The sequence below is a fragment of the Galleria mellonella genome, unplaced genomic scaffold (assembly GCF_026898425.1).
Source record: "Galleria mellonella isolate WM207_F2 unplaced genomic scaffold, CSIRO_AGI_GalMel_v1 utg57, whole genome shotgun sequence".
NCBI lineage: Eukaryota > Metazoa > Arthropoda > Insecta > Lepidoptera > Pyralidae > Galleria > Galleria mellonella.
In genome coordinates this window covers 7,030,051-7,054,490 of record NW_026442119.1, presented here as the reverse complement: position 1 = coordinate 7,054,490, position 24,440 = coordinate 7,030,051, and the positions used below count along the sequence as shown (strand labels likewise).

General features: G+C 31.6%; 2 protein-coding genes across 2 annotated transcripts; one reads left to right on the top strand and one right to left on the bottom strand.

Moving 5' to 3' along the window:
• Window positions 1–214: 214 nt before the first annotated feature.
• Window positions 215–23,698, top strand: LOC113509572 (DNA mismatch repair protein Msh2). The gene is made up of 16 exons (XM_026892910.3): window positions 215–473; window positions 1,764–1,813; window positions 9,468–9,662; window positions 11,512–11,703; window positions 14,009–14,161; window positions 14,999–15,234; window positions 15,771–15,929; window positions 16,512–16,719; window positions 17,362–17,521; window positions 17,990–18,164; window positions 19,135–19,319; window positions 19,989–20,207; window positions 21,393–21,625; window positions 22,370–22,461; window positions 22,753–22,978; window positions 23,426–23,698. Exons 1-16 carry the CDS (start codon window positions 437–439, stop codon window positions 23,654–23,656), a joined length of 2,751 nt encoding a protein of 916 aa, XP_026748711.2. The 5' UTR covers window positions 215–436; the 3' UTR covers window positions 23,657–23,698.
• LOC113509570 (uncharacterized protein DDB_G0283357-like) lies at window positions 2,381–7,744 on the bottom strand. Its single transcript, XM_026892908.3, has 3 exons — window positions 7,584–7,744; window positions 5,019–7,002; window positions 2,381–4,783 (listed from the first exon to the last, which is right to left on the bottom strand). Exons 2-3 carry the CDS (start codon window positions 6,982–6,984, stop codon window positions 2,529–2,531), a joined length of 4,221 nt encoding a protein of 1,406 aa, XP_026748709.2. The 5' UTR covers window positions 6,985–7,002; window positions 7,584–7,744; the 3' UTR covers window positions 2,381–2,528.
• Window positions 23,699–24,440: the final 742 nt, after the last annotated feature.

The window sequence follows — 24,440 nt, the reverse complement described above, 5'->3', positions numbered from 1 at the left end:
TGAAAGGTTTGACATTTTTATGAATAAGGGGTAAATCTACAATGTAGATAATAATATATTACAATATAGGTAATACAACTCTATACAATAATGTAAATAAAGTTTTTGAAATAAATAAGAGCTTTGTTTAGGCACTAACTTCCATCCAAGGCAGTAAAGAAAAAAAAAGAAAGAAATTGACATAGAATGACATACCTGAGACAGATGATTGAATGATTGATTGTTTGAAATGTTTAAAAGTATTATTTTTTTTGTATTGCATATTTATTTCCTATATAGTCTCTCTAATTTTGTATAACTCCTACTCATTTCTTTAAATGAAGAATTTTTTATCACTCATAACAAAAAATTGACAAAAACTACTTAACTTATTGTATCTGTTAAGTTAATAACTTAATAGGTATCTGTTCATTTCATCCAGTTTAAGCTATCCGAAATGTCTACACTCCAACCCATCCACGCTTTGAATTTAGGTGAGTATATAACGCGATTATTTTAAACTTTAAATATTTAATTACTTATAAAAAATGAAGAAGACTAATTACAATTTATGTTTGAATGCGTAGCTAATAATATTTAGATCTTTTAACTCTTCACTTTCAAATTATTCTGTATTTTATAAGTATAGTTATATACTTAAATTGCTATAATAAAAAAAAAAGTATATAAAATTGATTAGAATATTTAGTATTGTGGTCAGTGGGTACCCTTACGGTCCTTAATCAGTTGGTTAACATTTTAAAAGATAGATTTGCATATAATATAGTTGCTGCTTACAGCTTGGTAATAGGTGTATAGATGAAACAAAAAAATGTCAATATATCAATAGGCACTGTTTGAAAAAAGAACTTTGTGCTTGGCCTATACAAAACTTTGTGCCAAAACACTAATATATGATTCACTATTAGTTTTTAAGTTCTTATTGATCAAAAGCCCCCATATTTATAAATATGACTGTGTATAGACTTTCATTTCAAATGTATATTTTGATTATTCTATTCAACAAGTGTCTATCAATTTAATTAGTGAATCAGTTTGGTGATGATAAACGAAAACATATATAACACACATTTCATAAATTAAACTTTTATATTATTTAATACTATGAAGAAGAAAGATTTTTGTTTGTAATATATAAACTAAAAAAAATTGTTAAATAATTTTATAAATTTTTGCACCTCTAGAAAACTACATCTTTATTGATATGGGCTGTATTATAATAAAAAAAAAATGTAAAGACTTACAATGTCTCATTTAGACTACAATAATGTAGAAAAGTAAAGAGAAAAACCCAAAAGTGGCCTTTAAAAGATTGCTGAGCAATATAATCAAACTGCATCTATCTTTCAGTGCCTATTTTAAGAGAAACATGTCTTAAATGTTTCAAAGCTGGTTTTGATGTGTATCTTTATTTAAAAACTATATAATCTTTACTTAACATCTCTGAAATTTATAACCAGGCAGTATGGGACTTTTTATAAACCACAGAATAATATTTATAGATATAGTAAAAATTTGAGAGTGGGTAATTTTAAATAAAAGAGTGTTTTTAATATCATAAAAATTGTATTTTCAATGTAAGTACATAAAATTATACATTTGTTTTATTAGTAACAAAGTTTTAATAGTAAGTTTAACAGTAACATTTATTTGTTTCAAGCAATTCACAATTTTTCAAGAAATATGACTAGATAATATAATTTGTTACTACTTTTATAATATGTATTAAATACACATTTCAAAACCTTATTTATACTTTTCAGATTCAATTCAACAACAAGCATTCATTAAGTACTACCTAACATTGCCAGATGTAAGTAACTATTGTATTATAAAACTGATTAATTTTTTAAATTGTAATTTGACTGCTAGTAATATAAAAGTAAAAGTTTTTGAACTTTTGTATTATTGTTCACTAATATTCAAGTACCTGAATAGATTTCAATAGAACTTGGTACACAAATAAGACATGAATGAATGAAGGTAATATGTTACATTTTTGGATCTTCACCATTTCATGTGTTGGTGGAGGTGTTATATGAATACTAACAACTATAAGTTATAGTAATCAAATATAAGTCATGTTACTATACACAATATCTCCATCCATACATGGTGTGGCGAGGGACCGTAAACGTGTCAAATCACCTTCATCTGTTCATGTCTTCCATTAACACAATTTTTTTCTTTTCTAATGCATGTGGGCAAAGCCGCAAAATAATGTAAATGAAAGAAAATAACCAGTAATCTTATTTTCATTGAGCTACACATCTATATTTTATAAATGTTCTTTTATAGTTATATATAGATAATAATTTAATATAAATAATTCAATAAATATTGTATAAACTTTGAAAGACATTTAAATTAAATATCCATATATTACTAGATGATTTTTATTTTAATTGAAACTTTTTAAAGAAATTTCTATGGTACTATAATATGTATAAAAATAATATTTACAGTGATTATTTAAATATTGTACCTAATTAATTTATTGTGACTTATAATGTATATATGTTTTAGAACTAACTTCTTTTGAACCATGATACAACTTTATCTTTAGCTCCAGTAAATTTATTTCCTACTGAAGCCCAAAAACCTGGCTTTTCTGTAATTGGAAGTACAGTTGAAGTTATCTTATTTGCTTGATTTTCTGTTAGTGTTTGTTTTTCAATATCTTGTTTAATAAATGTATCCAAAGAGTAATATTTTGGATTGTTAATCTCAGAACTTTGAGCAGGTTTTTCATCTTGTTTTATAGTTTCTTGAGACTTATCTCTTTGACTGTAATCAGAGTTTCTACCTTGTTGATTAAAAAACTGATCATCTTTGACTACATACCCATTTATTGGTTGATTAAAATTCTCACTTTGTTGTCCAACATGAAATTGTTCTACATGTTGTTGGTTTAACTTCTCATTCTGGTGTTCAAAGTCGAATATTTGTGCCATATTTTGCTCACTTTGCTGACCAAAACTAGACAATGTTTCAATATTTTGTTGATTAGAATGCTCCTTTTGTTTTCCAATGTCGAATTGTTCTACATTTTGCTGACCAATATCAAATTGTTGTTCTACATTTTGCTGACCAATATCAAATTGTTGTTCTATATTTTGCTGTCCAAAGTCAAATTGTTCAACATTTTGCTGACTAAAATCAGGTAATTGTTCCATATTTTTTTGATTGAAGTTTTCACTTTGTTGTCCAAAATCAAATTGCTGTGCATTATTTTGTTCATTTAAGTTTTCGTTATGTTGCCCAAAATTAGAAAATAGATTCATGTTTTCTTGATAGTTCTCATTTTGTTGCCCAATATCAAACTGTTCAACATTTTGTTGATGAAAGTTCTCACTATGTTGACCAAAGTCAAATTGTTGTTCTATATTTTGTTCATTTTGCTGGCTGAAGTCAGGTACTTGTTCCATATTTTGTTGATTAAAGTTATCACTTTGTTGACCAAAATCAAATTTTTGCCCATTATTTACATCATTTATGTCATGATTTTGATCAAAAGTACTTATCTGTTCCATATTACTTTTTCCATTTTCTTCATTTAAATCTTGACTTTGTTGTATGTTAAATAGTTTGTTACTGTGTTGATTCTCATTTTGCAATGCAATATCAGATTGATGATCTGTGTTCTGTTTATTGGTATCTTTCTTTTCTCCTTCTGTGTATTTAATTTGATTTACAAATGTATTCTGAGCAAAATTTTTATCTTTTTCTCCATTATTTTTATGATTGAATTCCTCGTTTTCATTTTTTAAATCTACAATTTTTTTTTCAATGTTGGTGTGTACTAATTTTTTATTGTTATTCGTTTGTAAATTTTCTACTTGTACGGGTCCTCCTTCTAATATCACATTATTACTGTTATTTAATGTTTCATTAGAGTCGCTGTCATTTTCAACATAAATGTTTTGAGTGAAATTATTTTTAGTTTTATTTGATCTTAATTCATTAAACTCACTTAGAGTTTCAATTTCTTCTGGATATTGTTTATCTTCATAATATTTTTTATGATTGTTGTTTTCTATATTTTCGGATGTTTCTTTAACAATTAAATCTTCTGATGCTATATCGCCACGGCCTACATCTTTATGTTCTATTACAATATCATGGTTTGTTTTCATAGTAGTGCTTGTATTGATATTAGAAGAAGTATTAGATCGTTCTTTTTTATCATCGTTTCGCACCAATTGACTATTTATGGCCGATTTAGATTTGTTATTATTATTTTCTTTTGGGCTTAGTGTTTCTAATTTGTTCCAAAAATTAACTGTGTGTGACGTGTCTTGGTTTAAACTAGAATTGTTGATGGCGTTGTTTTCACTGCTATTATCTAGGTCGTAATTTTTTGAAACTTTGTATGAATTGTCTTGAACTAATTCCCATACCGGTTTAATATATGTATCTTTTTCGAAACTTTGAATATTTCCTTCTTCCGTATTACTCGCCGCTTTTTCTGGTATTTTATTAACATTATAAAAACTTTCAAAATTATTTAATTTATCCCATATGCTTATATGTGAACTATGTTTATTATTTTCTTCATGTTGACTCAAATTAGATTCCGAAATATCAGCGGGAAATTGTTCATGGTTATTTTTTGATTTATTTCTAATTTCTATATTGTCTTTATTTTGATTTTCATTTTCAGATTTTCCTATATTATGCCATTGATTTTGAATTTGTTGACCAAAATTATCTGTATCTTTCTGTTTATGTTGACCAGCATTCTCCAACATACCCCATATATCTTGTTGTTGATCAACATTGCCTATTGTAAGAAAAATAATTTTGTAATATATAAAAAAATGTACAAAACGTTACTTAACTTATTATTTATATCTTTGGTATAATTATGTGTATACTCTATATAAAGCAAAATGTATTGTGTCTGTATTTACTAATAAAGACTCGATATATTAAACATCAATATAGAATGTAAAATTTTATGTAACTAGTTATAAGTCCATACGCTCTATTTCTATAAAAGTAAGAATCCTACTTACTTTGGTGATATTGCTCTCTTTGTTCAAAATTATCAAATTGGTATCCTTGGCTAAATTGACTGTCTGTTTTGCCCCATTGATTTTGAGTTTGCTGTCCGAGATCTTCAAGTTTATCCCAACTATTTTGAGATTGTTGTCCAACATCTTCTATTTTATCCCATTTACTCTGAGCTTGTTGTCCAAGTTCCTCAATATTTTCCCATTTATTTTGAGTTTGCTGGCCTAGGTCTTCTATTTTATCCCATCTATTCTGAGATTGTAATCCAAGGTTCTCAGTGTGGTCCCAGATATTTTGAGATTGTTGACCAAAATCTTCCATATGTTTCCAATTATTTTGTGTCTGTTGCCCAAGATTTTGTAACTCATTCCATTGAGATTGATACTGTTGTTTCTGATCTTCGTCATCATTTTGTTGTCGTTGATAAGCGTTAAATTCTTCTGGGTTTGAGTTGTATGAACGAGCTACGCGACTATGCTCGTCTTCATCACAGTCGCAATCCATTGTGCTGCCACTAGTATAACTTTGATGAGCTTGTTTATAATGAGAACCGTATTGATGTGATGAATAACTTCCATGAGGATTAGATGCAGCACTTAGTCTTTGTGATGTCTGAGCACTGGTTCCACTATTAGAAGTAGGTATGATGACATAAGGATCGCCCTGTCTTTCCCACGATTTATGGTATGAATAAGATGATTGATAACTTTTGGGTCTCGAGTTTGTATCGAGTTTTCTGAGAAGGTCAGCATCAACAACAGAATTAGCTCCACTATGTGTGTATGCGTTAGCCTTGGAGTTAGACGATGAGCTTTGTTGATATTGAGAGTTATAGTCAGATTGATGCCTCGATTCACTAGATTTAGCCGATTCCACATTTGAACCATACTTATAAGCATTCGAATTGTGAGAATTTGATCCACTTGCGTAATATTCGTCGTCACTTCTCTGAGCTGCTTGCAAGCGCTGACTCTCTGTAGGAAAATCCGTGACACTTTCTGGATTGCTATTATGTTTTTCCCATTCCTTATGATAACTATATGATGATTCGTAATGTTTATTATTGTTAGGGTAACGATGATTTGTTTGTTCGTTACCATTTGTTAATACTTCAGCTTCACTTCTTGAATCACTGTTATGATAAGAAGATGCACTATGACCAGCGTCATATGTTTCTGATGCAACTGGTAAAATTACCTTGGTTCCAGGTCTGATCATGATTTTCATAGGCGTTGTATTTATTAATCTATTTCGTGGATAATATCTATAGCCGGATGAATGGCCATATGCATCAGATTCACTTTGCTCATATGCATTGTTAGCATTTTCCAAGTGACTGTTGCTAAAATCAGATGAGTGACTGTATGCATCAGATTCACGTTGTTCATGTGCTTTATTTGAGCTTTCCAAATTTCTGCTGTAACCAGATGAATGACCGTGCACATCGGATTCATGCCGTTCATATGCATTATGTGCATTTTCCGTATGACTGCTTTGCATGTCTTGCCGTAATTGTTGGGAACTTCCATGTCTGTAACTATTACTGTACCTATTAGAGTTGGACAAGTGTTCTCTGTACGCAGAAGTTTGCGATTGGTTGTCATCAAAAGATGCACTTTCTTGAAAATTACGACCTTGTAGGTTGCTGAGGTCAAAATTTCCGGATCCATAAATACCTCTACTATTTGCTGCAGAAAAGACACTTCCGGTTCTTGTTCTCGATCCATCGCCAAGTTCTCCTTCAACTTGTCGGACGAGACCGCTCATCTGATGCTGTGCTAGTTTATCCATATTATGAGCACGTTCGTAATTTCCTCCCATATTTCCTCTTTGAGCATCATAATATCCGGACTTTGTACCCTCGTCTGAAGAGCTCCTTGAGTATTGAAAATCCTCTTTTTCTTTATATAATTCAGGTCTAGCGGTAGTTAATGTTATCACTACTGCTATGAGGATTAAGCTCCTCATCTTGAATGCAATTCCGGTCTGAAATTTAAATATATAAAAATTATATATATTTTTTTAATATTATTATTTCTAGTAATTTACTATAATTAAAATTGAGGTAAGAATAACTCAAAAACCGTTATCTCTAAATATTAGTTTATTTTTTTAAGAATAAAATTTTAGTATCAAGTAGGTATAGATATTAGGAATTAATTATTAGCATACCTACTTAGTTTCACTACGCAATCACAGAATAATCAGAACGTAAATGTATGATTAAAGTTTTTGCCTGCAACTTTTATGTCACTAAGAATTTTTAAAGGGATAAACAGTATCCATCCCAAATAGTATGTGTATATCAAATTTCATGACGATTGGTTGAACTGTTAACGCGTTAAAGGTAACAAACACACAAAGTCACTTTCACATTTATAATAATAGTAAAGATTGTTGTTAAAAATATAAAAATCTATAGAACAATAGGACTTAAAATAGATGAAAAAGTTCACAAAAAAAAAATTGCAGCAATATTACATTTCGATTATAAAAGAAGTTATTTCCTAATTAATTCATAGATTTAATGTGTATATTAATTTTATCGACACACAAAATATACGCACCTCGACAGTGTATGTTAAATATATATAATTCTTGAATAGTCACACCACGATCGTTGCGCACAAACAAGCACTGACATTGCCTGATCGAGGTACGCCAATTTATTGTGCTTTAATTTTCTATCTCAAGTAAGATAACCTCATGCCAGGTCATGAGTGATATTGTATTCTGAGAAGTATGGACGCGCAAAATACAGTGGTGATTTAAATTACGTATAAATTAAAAACCACAAAATCCTTGAAGAGCCAGGACACTAATAATTAGTCACTGTCTGTTTGGTCAAGTTTTTTATTTCGGTATGATTCAGTAATATGACTTCATTCCTTCTGCGACTTATGTCATATTTCGTACTTATTTGCAAAGTGCAATTGCGTGGGATTTATAGTGTGGATTTTGTGGAGTCCTTTGTAAATAATTACATTTAAAAGCATTGCCTAAGTATAACTCTTGTGATGAACTTTATATACACTTTATTAGATAAATTCCATATTACATACTACTTTTTACCCGCAACTACGTCCGCATGATTGGAATGTATCCAGACCGGACTTAAAAATAGACTATAATTTTCTTCATCCCATATTCTACCTGTGTACCATATTTCATGACGATAGATTGGGCCGTTAATACGCCAAGCAACAATATATAAATTTACTATCTCTAATATCACTAGTGTTAAAAGTAACGAAATGTACCTATATTAATATTTCATATCGTACTAATAAGTAAAACGTATTTTGACTGTATAAGAAGGTGGAGAGTCTCAATATTTATTTTTGTACAACTTCGTTCCCGTGTCCGGATTATATTAATTAACCAGGATAATAAATAGTCTACATAGATATCCTGTTTTATACAAAATACTCAATGTATGTCCAATCTTACGGTAAAAAGCCGAGCCAACAAAGCGCTAAGAGGTAATCGATTTAAATAAATCTATTTGTATTACAATTGATTACTTCCATATCATAATTGTCATACATGAAAATTTATTTTATTCTCAACACGTTAAGTATTCCAGTAATTACTATTATTTATTTAATAAACAATAATAAGAAAGATAAAAAAATAATGATATAAATAATCTTGACATTGCTCTTATTATAAAATCTAGAACACATTCCAAGTATACAAGAAAAAGTACTGATATTAGTATATAGAGCGATTCTCGGAATATGTAATATTATTTGTATTTTTTAGCTTTTCATTTTTTATAGGAAAATTTTAATACTCTTTTAAAATTATCCCTATATCGCCTGTTTATCATAGAGGTGTAAAGAGTCTAATAGGGTTTTAAAAATACCCTAATGCTAAAGTAATTCTTCTATTAGTAACTTTAAGATTAGCAATGAACCATCGGCTCCCTGCAACACTTGAGGGCGTTATTCCATATGATCGAGATTGAGGTGCCACGCTATACTTCGCTATACATGATCCTCACTCGAAGACCTTGCTTCCCCATCGGTTATCATTTACTTGAGCTAAATGGTCGCCCTATTTACTGTATATAGCAGAATCATTTATTACCTTTTTAATTTAATGAGTAAAGAGGCCAATATTGCAAATAGGAAGTATATTTTCTAATACTGTTTGCAGTATTTGTGAATGTTTAGTGTCCATGTCCAACTAACCATTTAATGACACAGTAATTATGTTTATCTTGATATTAATGTCTATAGTGCTTGTATAAATCACAGTTATATCTATGTCATATTCCATGTCTTGTGCAAAATAAAACTGATTTTTCTATTTGTAATATAACCCTCACAAATTTTTATTAAATTTATAAAATATATTGAATTTATATTATATAAATTCAACATCCTTCAAATATTTTATAGCACAAAGTTATTGATGTCATTGAACATCTACATTTTATGTTTCAGAAACCACCAACCACTGTAAGAATTTTTGATCGAAATGATTACTACAGCGTTCATGGCGTGGACGCGACCACAGCTGCAAAGGAAGTCTTCAACTCAATTTCAAACATTAAGAAAATGGGCATCGAACCTAATCGGCTCGATTACTTAGTACTGTCAAAAGGAAATTTTGAAATACTTATCAAGAAATTGTTATTGGTGAGATAATATTCAAAGTACCTGAGTGTTTTTAGACTCTTACCGTTTGTGTATATATATGTATATACACTAGATTTTAAGTTTGACCTTCAGGAACACGTGTGTGAAAACCACATTAAATTTCGTGCAGTACTTTTTGCGTGATACGGATAGACAATAATTCAAAAATCTTGTTTTGTCTTTCATTGCACGTGTTAAAACCACTCATATATATGTTTTTTTCTTAAATAACTCCAATGTGGAGCATATTGAAAATAAAATTTAAATATGTAAATAAATACTTATCTGTAAACTTTTAATATTATCCATACAATTTAAATCATAAGTTCAATCAATAAGTTATTATAGACAGCTGTTGATGTGTTTACATATTTATTTTATTATTATTGTTATCGTACTAACTTTATCCATGACGCGAAATTCTTATTTGAATTTTATTATTTTTTAATGTATGATTCGATTTTTAAATAATTTCTATTGAGAATCAAACATATTATAAACTTTATTAATCAAACATATTAGAAACATAATCCCTGTTGAATTTTGTAGTATTTCAGTCTTACTTAAAAAATATATTGTACCTTTGTTTAAACACATTGTACAATATCGTACTTTTACTAAGAAAACAAAGTAACAAATTCTTTATTTATTCAAATAGATTAATGGATCAAATGGATAAATATCCAATTAATTAATCTATTTTTTTATAAAAATTGATAAAATTTTCATTAACATCTGGTGAAATAGATTTTTACTATATAAAAATCTTTTTAGCTTTCTTCGTAAGTTTTTGGACATTGGGAGGTAAAAGGATAAATTGTTAACTGTTTTTTTTTTTTTTTTATAGTTTACTGCACTAAATGAAAATGTATTCTGACTTCACAAATAATAAAATACAGAGATGAATACACTGTTACACAGTTACCATTATTTCCAAGTATTCAAGGTAATTTGATTTCTTGAATACTTGGAAGAAGGTGATAGGTAAATAAGAATGATGGATTTATCTCTGTGTTATATTATAAAAATGTATTTACAAATAATTTTCTGACGAACAATCTTATTATTATAATCTTATATATCAACATCAATTAACTGTAGTGTGTTGACCTTAAAATATTATCTCAAACCGTGTTTTATTATTAATTAATATTTTATTACTAGTATAATACAAATAGTACTGCTGTCCTTATACTCGTATTTATTTGTAGCTAGCATTTCCGTAAGTGACGGTATAGTATATATTATAGTACTTAATATATAATACAGATATGATAGCTAATTCGCACTAGTTTGTCTAGATCAATTGACTGCGAGAGGGAAACAATTTCTTAAATAAATATATAATTTATTATAATAATCTATATTATTATAGGTTACAAGGGCCTAATTTGTTAGTAACATAATCTCAGCTTAATGTTAGTACATTTTACAATAAAATAAATAAACTAAAAAAAAATTAAAAGGATAATTAGTATTGCGTCAAGAATAGATATTTCCCCCATCGAATTGTGGATAGGAGGAATTCGATTCTCACAAGTTCTGTTGTTAACTAGCGCCTGATGTTAATTATGAATAATTTAAAATTATTGTCGATGTTAACTCAGTAAGGTTTGATTTTTCGGTGACCTTTAAAAAAATCGAACTTAGCTAATGACTCGTGAGTATCAGCCCCCTAGAAGAGTGATAAAATGAATCCATCGATGGAATCATTATTGCTAGCTTAGTCCATGTGATAGAATGAGATAGCAACGTCCCATTTCTCATTTTACATCGACAGCAAGTAGTTTGGTAATTATAAGCTGTTAATTGTATGGCTGCTTTATACTTAAAATATGTTTTGTCACAGGTGAGGCGGTACAGAGTAGAAATTTACGTAGCAGAAGGATCCGTGAAGAGCTGTGACTGGGTCCTCAAGTATAAAGGGTCACCTGGTTGTCTCACACAATTAGAGGAAGTGCTCGGAGACGGATTGGGAAGTTCTGAAGAAAATACGCCATGTTTAATGGCTGTAAATATTAAGATAGACCCTGTATCAAAGGTACATATATATTTAAAATTTATTACCAAATCGCAGTGTTTTGTATGAATTTCTTAGAAAGTACACAACCGTTACAATAGATTTGTTGAACCTGTAAGGGCACTGTGAACTGTAAAATTTTGTGAATTTCTGGTATATAGGATAAGTTGTAAATAGTGTACTAAACCGAAATCTTATATATTTATAAAACACGTTTGCTTTTTTAAGTCAGAATTGCCCAGATATAAAAAGTAAAAAAAAAATTCTTTACTACATCCTGGACTCCGTTGCTAATAATATACCTTCAGTAAATTAACAGTCAGATATTCTATTAATATGTAAATTAGGTATTTATTTATTTTGTATGTTCTGTAAAATAATACGATTAAAGACGTAGAAACTAGATTCTTACATACATAATCATAATTTGCACTTCACGTGTCAATTAATCCAACTCTAACTGGCTAAGTGGTAGTCACGTTTTATAATATAATTAACAGTTGTTCGCGATTTCCTCTGCACTATTTTTTTTGTAGTCGTTTTTAGCGATCTAAAAACTTCTACCAAAGAAGAAAATAATTAAACAATACAAATCATAAGACTGCATAATTTTAAATAACTTATTAAGTTAATTACATGATACAAGTATTCATCCGCGACTACGTTCGTGTGACCGTTATAAAAAATAGCTTGATGTCCTTCTCTATCCTAAACAAATAAAAAATATACAAAATCAGATTTTAATAGATGAGACATGTTCAATCTATCACGCCATCAGAAAAGAAAAATTTAAATATTTTTACAAAGTTTTTAAATTTTAGTATAAGGAAAAAAAATACATCCTACAATATAAAAAATATAAATAGTTGTGTATGATATGTATAAACAAGTACATAGTTAGCAAAAGTAACTTGCTTTGAAGATAATAATAATAAAACCTTGTCACAATGTTGTATTATCGCTTAGACATCACCATATTATTAATAAATATCATTAGTTTTGCATATGGTAGATGTTTGTGAAAATTTTAAACATTACACCACGATGAACAGATTCATCATCATCATCATATCAGCCGTTAACTGGCCACTGCTAAACATAAGCCTCTCATCATTAGGGAGTTTTACCAGAAGTTGCTATGCTTGGCAGGCGGCTTGAAAACCGCAGTTAGGTTTTGGTTATGTTTTAAGAGAGGCGCTGCTGCCCATGCCTAGATCAATAAGTTCCCTTAGTTGCCTCCTACGACACCTGCGTGAAAGGAAAGGGTGACCTATTCTATGCCGGGACTACACAGCAATGAACAGATTATCCTAGTACTAATATAAATGCTAAAATTTGTAAAGATGGATAGATGTTTATTTCCGCTTGATATAAAAACTACTAAACGAATTTGAATGAAATTTCGCACAAGAATAGGTTATATTCTAACTTAACACACAATAACTTTATATACTGATCCATCCGGTAAAAGTTGGGGAACTTATGTTGTTGGTTATTTAAAATCCTCATAACAGTTCGGAATTTAAGTAGAAATGCAAAAACTGAAATGTAGTTCGATACAATAGTTTTGTATTTATTCTAATTTTGTTCTAACTGTACGCTAAATGTACTTTATTATGTCAAAAATTATTTGTTGCTGTTAGTATATAGGCAGGGGGAGGCACAAAAGATCCCGATGGGTCGACGTGCAACGGCTTAGCTGACCCCATATGCGAATATAAGATAAGATAAGATGTAATACCTAATTAAAATGTATTAAATTCTATCATTGTATTTTAGTCTATACCGTATTCCATCTTTATTATGCTATGAAATACAGAATGCTGTGTCTAACAACATACCATAACAAATCATGTTCATTCATTCACTCAATTGCGTGTCACACACTTATTCTTTGATCGGTAGCTATGATGCCGTAGACAAACAAACTTATACACAGTAAAAGTCAATAAGACATTTTTATGAAATTGTTTGCATTGTTTATTCAGTTATTTTAATTAAAAAAAATGTGGCTTAAAGAAAGATTCGATGTCATGTAATATCTTCGCCAATACTGAATCGATTGTAATGATTCTTTTTGTTATTTATAGCATACACTCAATACTCAAAATATCACTATTAAAGTTTTTTTTTTTTATTATATTTATTTATTGTTTTTATATGACCTCCAAAGCAAGAAGTTATATATTTAAAAAAAAATATGTCTTTCGAAAGGATGAACAAATTTGTAATCATCACCTATAGACATGAACATACAGTTAAATAAACGACATAAAAAATAAAATTTATTTGATAAACGATATAACCATCTCTTTTTGAATTCCAGGGTCGTCTGTTAGGGGTTGCGTGCATATCGCCTGGCGAATATGAAATGTCAGTGACCGAGTTTACTGACGACGATTTACTAACTGAATTGGAGACAATCACGGTACAAATGGCACCTTCGGAATGTCTTGTTCCACAGAGCGATCACGATGACGTAAGTCGTAAATATAAATCATTATTAAATACGTGTATATAATAATGGTATATTCGTAAATACGTACATTATTACTCATAGAAAACATCCAAAATAATACAAATAGACATATTAATGAATGTAATGCGTTCATTGTGCGGGGATTGAGCTCGCAACCATTTTGTCTCTACTATTACAAATAACCGTTTTTGTAAGTGTAATATTAGTATATTACACTTATAAAAACGGATATTTGTAACATACTCGCACACGCACACATATACATATTCGTCTCTCATTGGGGTAGATAAACAACGGAATGCCAAATACTCAAATTCATCTCTTTCGCTTCCTCCACATTCATTTATTCAGCTTGGTCCTCTTAACTCTGTTCACAGACGGACTATGAGAATTATTGAAGATCCCAAGCTCGCAGGCGATATCGAGCCCTTAATAAGGCGCGACTTTGTATGTTTCACTGTTTGTATAATGGATTGTGTTCTGAGGAATTGTTTGAAATGACGTCCATATCATTTCAAACAATTTCTCACACCTTTTATCATAGCACTGTTCACCATTGACAGGGAATTCATCCTCACACACAACAGTATTGGGTTCTTCAAAAAGGATATATTAAAGTATTTTTAGAGTTAGCAACGCGCACGTGACACCTTTAGTGTCGCAGGCGTCCATAGGCTACAGTGACCGTTTACCATCAGACGAGCTGTATGGTAGTTTGCCACAAAGCTTAAAGCAAATAAACGACGTCGAACGCTATTTCTGCCCATTCCAATTAAAAATTAATTACACGCGTTATACGTATATAAACACTTAGTTGATAATTTATGTTATTTCCAGTATAAAGCATTAAAAAAAATTATGGACCGGGCAAATGTGACAATAACAAAGTTGAAGAAAAGTGAATTCTCTGTGGAGGGTCTCACTCAGGATCTAAACCGCTTGCTTAAGTTCAAAGAGAGTCAGCAACAGGACGCAAATGTGTTCCCCGAGACAAGGAAGCGAACAGCCATGGCTTCATTAGCAGCCACCATTAAGTATACCGGCTTATTGACGGACAGTACAAACTTTGCAAGGTATTTTTATTTTTAATTACAACGTTTTGCTTTGCAATATGAACGAAGTGATATTTTGTACACAATACATTGAAAGTGTTTCAATTTAGGCATAACACCAAGGACTAAAGTGGAGAGTATGAGAGAAATAATCGAGTAGTTTATTGTTAAGTGTTATAAATGAAATAGACATTAAACAAGAGTTTTTGCTTCGCAAAATACGAATTGCAAAACTATCAAAACCAGACGTATTTATTCCTTAAAAAAATGCTTGAAAATAGTTTTGATCTACCCCGTAATCGATTCTGGTGTGAATATAATCCTTACTATTATTATAAATATTAACCAAAATAGATAATATCAGTGAAAGAGAAGAAAATTTCAAATGAAAATCTATACTAAGCCATTAAGTAAATGTGGTAATAGGGGAATAATACCTTTATGTTTTTGTTATGGAATAAATGCAAGACCAATAGTTGGACTATAATGCGTTGTTCCGGATTAATGGATCAATGTTAAATGTAACCTTATTTTGATTTCATCATATGAATATTCAGGTTTCGCATCCGCACGATCCAAGCGGATTGTTTCCTGCACTTGGACACGGCGGCACTCGCCGCCCTCAACGTATTCCCCGAGCCTGGCGACTCTAGTAATGCACCATCGCGCAGCCTCTACGGCCTACTGGACCGTTGCCGTACACAGCACGGGAAGAGGTAACCATATTTGTAATGTTAACATGGTAAATGGTACATAAGTAGCTTTAATATTATGATGTGAACAATCAAATTTTACTCGGCAATCCACATGCATGTTATATATACAAAATAAGATAAATCACTACATAGTATAAAACAAAGTCGCTTCCCGCTGTCTGTCCCTATGTATGCTTAGAGTATCAGCATTGCACCCGTGCCAAGCCGTGGCCGGGGCACTAGTAATAAATAAAATAATAGCCTAATAAGTGTAAATTAACCATCGGTTAACCGAAGATTGAAGACTCTGTCCTTATATTGTAAACAACCTATTTTATTAAACAACATTGCATTCCATTTTATAATTCTTATAGAATAAAGGTAGTTTATAGAGTTAAGTACTTTAGTATACGTAGTTTCTATCATTATAACTTGAAAAAAAAGACAAGACTTGGGATAGTATAATTCTAAAAAAAAATATATATGTGTAACAACAATTTGTTCATTATACTACAGATTTTAAGTACATTTCAGATTGTCTGTATCTATACGTCTTTTTATTCCAATTGTAATAGTAATAACTGATATGTCTTGTCCACTCAGACTTCTAGCCCAATGGTTACGGCAGCCCCTTCGTGATATAAATTTGATCAACGAACGGCTCGACATCGTAGAACTGTTGATGAACAGCTCCCAGCTGAGACTTCAATTGTATGATGACCATTTACGGCGGATACCAGATTTGCAAGCACTGGCCAGGCGGCTGACAAGGAAGAAGGCCAATTTGCATGACTGTTACAAGATATATCAGGTGAGAATTTTGTTTATTTAAAAAAATGTTTTGTGCATAAAAAGAAGGGATAGTCAAGGTATGTACAAATATTACAAATTATAATTGTATATGTGCATATTTTTTATAAAGATTTTAAACTGTATAAAAATGTATTTATGTTCATTAGTATTTATAATCATAGGTATAAAGATTATTAATATCTTCTGTCGCATTATGGCTATGTGCAATCAATTACAAACTATCGAAAATGAACAGCTTTTCAAATTAATGAAATGAGAGTTTTAATAAAAATGTACGAAGTCCGAATATACTCAGGAGTATCGTGTGAATACCTGCAAGTATTCATCGTTCAACAATTCATATCACATTTATTTATTTATTCATTAGTACATGTATGTGTAGAAGACGGACTTAATAGTAAAAGCATTCTCTTCCAGCCAACCTTAGGGATAAGGAACACATTTACCTAATTAAATCATTTACCAGTATTTAATCTGAGTTATGTACAATAAAGATTTTTACAATTACAATTACAATAATTAATTTAGTTAGGGTAAATATTATATTAATTTAAAAAGCAAGAAATTAAAATAAATCTAAGGTATAAATTAAACTATAATAATTTCACACACTTTTTTTTATATACATTTTTCGTAACAGGCAATAAATAGGCTGCCATCATTGCTACAATGTTTATCTGAAACAAATAATGCAACAGTCCACTCGTCTCTATCTGAACCAATATCAGAGCTTAATGAAGATCTTAATAAATACCAGCAAATGATTGAAGCTACTATTGATATGGACGCTGTGGAAAGAGGTAAGCACATTAGGTTTCAATTGCTATAGGAATAAACAATGTTTCGTTCAGTTTTAATCTTTTTAAGATTGTATTTTAGCGAAACCTTATATTAGCTATTAATATAAAGCTTGATAATTTATACACTAATTAATTGTCAAGTTTTAAATATACTTCTTTAATTTAATTGTAGCTTTTAGTATTAACACTGTTTTTGCTCAGTAAAATGCATTTAGGTATGAAACTCAATACTAGATGAATAATTCCTAAACATTTCTGGCAACACATATGGCAACATTTAATAATAATTTAATTCGCACATAACCCATATGTTTGTTAGTAAGAACATAAAAATGTCAACAGTTATGCTAATTACACTTTTAGTTTCTTATTTTTTTAAACTACAAATTTAATGCTTGCTTTTGGATAGTAGATTATCTCTGCATGTAATTTTTTTTTTTTCATATTAGTATTATTTTTTCATCACAGGTGATTTCCTAGTAAAACCATCATTTGATGAAGAACTTCAAATCTTGAGCAAACAGTTAGATAAACTACAGTCTTCAGCCGAGAAAGAATTAAACAAGACTGCCAAGGACTTGGATCTTGCGGTTGGCAAAACCATCAAATTGGAAAGTACTCCACAAAATGGATTTTGCTTCCGGTATGTTTACTATGATAGTGAAGTTCTTTTCTTTTTTAATTATTGTTAATTTACAATTTTATTAACTATTATTATGAGTATTATTAATAATATATATGTATTCTTTATTGCGCTTGTAAAAAAAGTAACAGTGATTAGTTTAACAACTTGTTAAGTTGTAAGGGCGGTCTTATCACTAAAAGAGATCTCTTCCAACCAATATATTTTAGAGTGAAACCATTTGCGATTTTGAGTGAAGTTACGAAACATATAATAATCTAAAACTGTCAAATGATAATTCCTAATCGCAGTTTCAATCTAGTATTATAGCACAATCAAGTTGTAATTATACTTGATTGGGTTGGAGATATACCTGTATAGCAATATGTGTATATTGTAGTTACAATATGTATATTTTGGCCAGATAACGGATATATAAAAGGTCGCAATGAGAAGCCCAATAAATTCAATTCAATTCAATTTATTTATTGCATTCTACAATATTATTATAAAAGATGTTAGTAATTGATATAGTACATTGTAGACCCTGTTGGGTACAGCAATTAGAAGCGAGGAGGGCGTCGATCCTTACATTTCTATATAGATTTTAATAATTAAATAATTCAATTTCAATTTCATCAGTGTAATGAAATCTAATTAAAATCCAAATTAATTCAATTATGTTAACGATTTTTTTTTGTTTCCATATGTTTTATTTTAATTTAATTTTAATTTTTTTTTAAATAGATATTAGTGCACCAGTTACTCGTGTCTTATTGAATCCAGTTCGTAATATGCCAATGACATCGATATATTAACTTTTAGACTTTCGCGCTACATGTTTTATAAGAGACGAGAATTTTTTAGCGTTAACTATGATAATTTTCCTGGATTATCATAGTTCACATAAATGATCGTGTTCATTCCCATTTTTTATAAGACTTTGATATACTAATTCGATGTGAAATTTTATGCATTTTTTTTTTTTTAGTGTAACATTAAAAGAAGAGCAGTCACTTCGAGGTAATAAAAAATACACAATAATAGACGCTGTAAAAGGAGGCGTAAAGTTCAAATCAAACGCCTTGGGCTCCATAAATGAAGAATATATTCAAGCGAAATCTACGTATGAAAAAGAACAAGACAAAGTTGTTTCGGAAATAGTCGCTATTGCTGGTAAAATTTGAAATGTTATCTTTTAATACTTAACAATAATTTCACCCCTAGACAAGTGGCAAACAAATTTGTCGATAGATACATTATCGCTAACGCATGTTTACGATGGAACGAGACAGCAAAGTTTTGTTTTTTATTGCGTACACACTAATAAAAACGTCAATTCTAATAGATTCTTATGTCGTGTGTCTAGCGGGGCTGACGCTTGCGTTAGGTACCCAGAGCTGTCAAAATGATTTTTTTTTTCACATATTTGTATCTATAATTAAAGTTGTAAGTATTACATAGCATTTTTTATTCTACAATTTGGATTTATTTATAAACTGTCCTATCATTTAAAAATAATGCAGGTCTTACGTTTCAGACCCTTCACAACTCTTTAAGACACCGTAAGTGTTTTAAATACATCACAATCATCATCATGTTAACTGTTCACTGCTGAACATTTGAGACCCCCCCCCCCCCCCGCGCGCTGTTTTGCCAGTAATTGTCCCCCTTTGGCAGACGGATTGACAATAGCGGTTAGACTTTGGTGATCCTTTAAGAGAGACGCTGCTGCCCATCCCTCGACCATTAAGTTTCCTTAGTCGCCCCTTACGACTTCCACAGGAAAGGAAGGGGTGGCCCATTCTTAAATACATACTAAGTAAAATATCTATTCCTTTATAGGTAGCTACTCAGAATGCTTGTTCTGCCTGTCCCATATTCTGTCCCGGCTGGATGTGCTCGTGGCTTTCTCTGTAGCTGCTACGACGGCGCCCTACCCGTACTGCCGGCCGACCATCACTGAGAGCATTGACGAGTTAGAATTGAGGGAAGTCAGGCATCCCTGTCTAGAGGTCCAGGAAGGCGTTTCTTTTATACCTAATGATGTCGTCTTCAAACGTGGTAAGTTTAATATGTTCTTTTTGTTTATATTACAACCTCTTCTTCAAAACAGCCGGAAATTGTAGTCGCAGAACAATTTGTATGAAGCTGTTCATGTGAACAGACAGTGTGGGTAGATCTACCAAAAAAACATGAGGTCTTGAAACTTTACTAAATGTTTTGTCACTGCGAAATGCCACGTAATTTACACAGATATTAACACAACTTGTTTGATTAATCTGTCCATAACTAATATTAATAATCATACGAGAATGTCTTCATCTCAGACTTTTTAAGCCGCCTCCATTGTATATAAGTCCTATTAATAGTTTAGTTGCATTAAGCAATTAGTTTCCTAATATATCGTAATAATACGTTCCCCCAATATACTCGTATAAAGTATAATATACGAGTATATTGGGGAAACGGAATTGTTAGTAATGGGGTCTTAATGCTTCATTGCTAGCAATATACTCTATCAGCTCGGTTTCCACGCGGTTCTCCCTATAAACCAACATGGTTAAGTCTTCTTGAATTTGTCATGATGGGCTAACTGGCCTGCATTCATTCTCGTCTGCCATCTCTTACTGGTGCCCTGCTAGCGTATACCGCAAACATAAGCAGAGTTACCATTTCATTTTCACCCATTAAAAAAATACATTGCTAGTTTCCATTACTAGCAATTAATGGTGTTGTTGCTAGCAATATATGACCAAGGTCTATCTCCACACAATCTCTCTTGACACCTATTGTTGTTACCACACCGTAATATATCAGGCATTAATTGTCCATCGCTGAACTTAGGTCTCCTCCTACTGGGAGGTGTCGTTGTTGGCTCCCAATAAATTCGTCATTATGAACCAACTAACCTGACTTTATTCTCAATTATCATACCTAGTGAGAATTAATAATTGAGAATAAAGTCAGGTACCAGTGATACAGTGGTATCAGTCGTGGTACCAGTGGGAACCATGTCAGCGTATACCGACAATGCAGAAGAGTTAATGATACTGTTTTCATTTAAAAAGAAAATTGTCATAATTGAAAAATTAATTTTGAAAGTATTATATTTTATTTAGTTCCAGAAGATATGACAGATGCACCTTGCTAAAGCATAAATGAATAACGTTATTATAACAAAATTAGGCTGAACGGCTTAGTTCTTTCGTCTTTCCCATTCAGGATACTACTTTTTTTTTTTCACAGGGTCAGGTATTATGCACATAGTGACGGGTGCGAATATGGGCGGCAAATCGACGTGGATGCGTGCGTGCGGTGCAAGCGCACTGCTGGCGGCAGCAGGTTGTGCAGTACCTGCGCGTGTAGCCCGCCTGCCGCGCTTGCGCTGTATCGCTGCACGCGCTGGCGCAACTGATCGCGAAGATCGCGGCCACAGCACATTTATGCTTGAGATGCTAGAGTGCGCTGCCATCCTCCGGGTAACATCTTACTACTACTACTAATACTAATACTACTACTACTGAGGGGAAAGGGATTGTTAGCAATGGAGTTTGACAGCCCCATTGCTAGCAATATACCCTATTAGGTCGATCTCCACATGATTCCCCCTGGATACCACCGTGAACAATTCTTGTTAAATTCGTCACAATGGACTAACTGACCTACTTCATCCTCACCTTTCATCCTTCACTGGTGCCCCGCCGGTGTATACCGATAGCGCGGGTGGGCCTAACATTACATTATCACCCACTAAAAAAAAAAATACTACTACTAATTGTGTGAGGCTGTCTTTTTAGTGTATAAAATTTCTAGGTCATCATTATACATTAAGACCTCTGACATCGCTTACCGAAGGACGGCTTAACGATTTTTTACCTTGTCGCCTATGTGCCCAGCATTTTTCTTAGAAAATGGGTCATCTTTTTTGTATTAGGGAAGCAAACGAACAGATGGTCCACCTGATGAAAAACGGCTACCATCGCCCATGAACACCACGAGCGGAGTTGCTTGTGCGTTGCTAGCCTTTTAAATGTTTGTAGGAAAGTTTTTTGAAATGCCCTGTATTATATTGTAAGGGGAAAACTGAATGCGGAAGCTCATTCTACAACCTAGATATAGTATTAATATAATAATACAATACTAGTAATATTGATACATTTTGAAGTCCCCTTCAAACTTAATATATCGTTACTATTTCTTATAAAATTATATATGCATTTCAGACTGCCACACCAGATTCCCTAGTGCTTATTGATGAATTAGGACGGGGCACTTCCACTTATGAAGGCTGCGGTATAGCCTGGGCTATAGCAGAGTGAGTAAATTATATATATATATATATATATATATATATATATATATATATATATATATATATATATATATATATATATATATTTTAAATAATCGATTAATTACGTTCATTTCGGATTATACTAATCGGAATTATCTGTTATAATTTTTTAATGCACGAATTGTCCTATTCTTATAATAATAAAGTCTTAGCAAAATGGTGTACGAGTTTCCTACATCATTTTGGTATTATTATTATTTTTGTAATGTTATTCTTAAATATTTAATCTAATGAAAAATTAAATATTATTAGGGAGCTGGCGACGAAATGTCAATGTTTCTGCTTGTTCGCGACACACTACCATGAACTGACGCGACTACCAAATCTTCACCCTGGCGTTATTGTTAATTCCCACGCGGAAGCGTTCGTGGTCGACCAACAATTGCTTCTGATGCACAAGATCTCGTCCGGCCCGGCGACGCATTCTCTAGGTCTTCACGTCGCCAAACTTGCAGGTCTACCAGAATCTGTGATTAAGGTACATTTTTTTTTTTTTATTTACACACACGTAAGACTATTCTCGGCACACAACATGGACAAAAAGGAGTGATAATGGAGCTCATCTCTTTGCCGCTAAATAGCTGTTTGCATGGCTATGTTTCAGGTTTAAGAAAATATTGTGGTGAGATTATAGGATACAGAAGCATGACATCTTAGTCCTCGGAAATAGCAATGCATAAGAATATTACAGGTCACAGGTAGTTCATGTCTATACACGAAAATTATCACTTTCCATCAGATGGGCTTTTAGAACGATATTTACAATTCCTTGTTGCTAAAAAGATTAAAATTTGTCAATCAATATAGAACACAGCACGTACGTATAAATCTATACTCGATACAACGGTGAATTGAATTGTCCTTGAAAAAGAAAATATTTCCTGCTGATTCCAAATATTAAGTTTTCATTAAATTGTTTTTATAGTATGCCGAAACTAAGCAAACACAACTGGATACCAATCTGTATGAAATAGAGACTGCACTGAATTCACAAGATACAACAGAAGGTCAGCACCTTATTACCAACTTTCTGCTAAGCTGTAAACAAATACAAAATTCCACTTCCTCTGATGAAGAGATGTTGAAAGAAATAAACAAGCTTAAACAAGATATGCTACAGCAAGATAATAAATATGTTCAGGCGTTGATGGCCTAATATGAAGTGATTTATGTTTTAAATAAATGCTTTCTTTATTTACTCTTTATTTTATTGTAGTTATGATAAGACCCGTGTTTGTAGGACACTTCTTTTCTCAGAAGAACCAGTGGTTTATAAAGTAAAAACAACTCAATCTTCGATGTTGTACGGGTCAGTATGCTGAGCTGCAAGGATGATATATAGATTTACCTTACTGTCCGACTCGACCCACGGAAACTGCGTAGAGATGTTACATCTCTCTGCATCTTCTACCGAATTTATCATGGGAAATGCTCTGAGGAATTGTTCGGATTGATACCTGCTGCTGATTTTCACCACCGTACAACCCGCCATAAACTAAATTTTCATCCCAACCATCTGGACGAGTGGCGATCTTCCACCATGCGTATTTCATGGCAATTTCTTCCACACACAACCACTCTTGATGAATCAACTTCCAGTAGCAGTATTTCCAAACCAATACGACATTATAAGCTTCAAGAAAAAGCATATTTTAAAAGGCCGGCAGCACACCTGCGATGCAGTTGGTGTTGTAGGTGATCATGGGCGGCGGTAGTCACTTACCATCAGATGAGCCGCATGCTCGTTTGCCCCGTGATGTAAAAAAAAATTGATGGAAACGTTTTAACTAAACCTGATTTTATCATAAACTTAATTATTTTCAAATCGATTTAATAGTTTAAATTATAGATCCTAATTCAAAATAATTTAATTTTGCCACAATTGAAATCGGTTTTTATTTGGGACACAATATTAAATTATTGATTACTAAATGATTTAA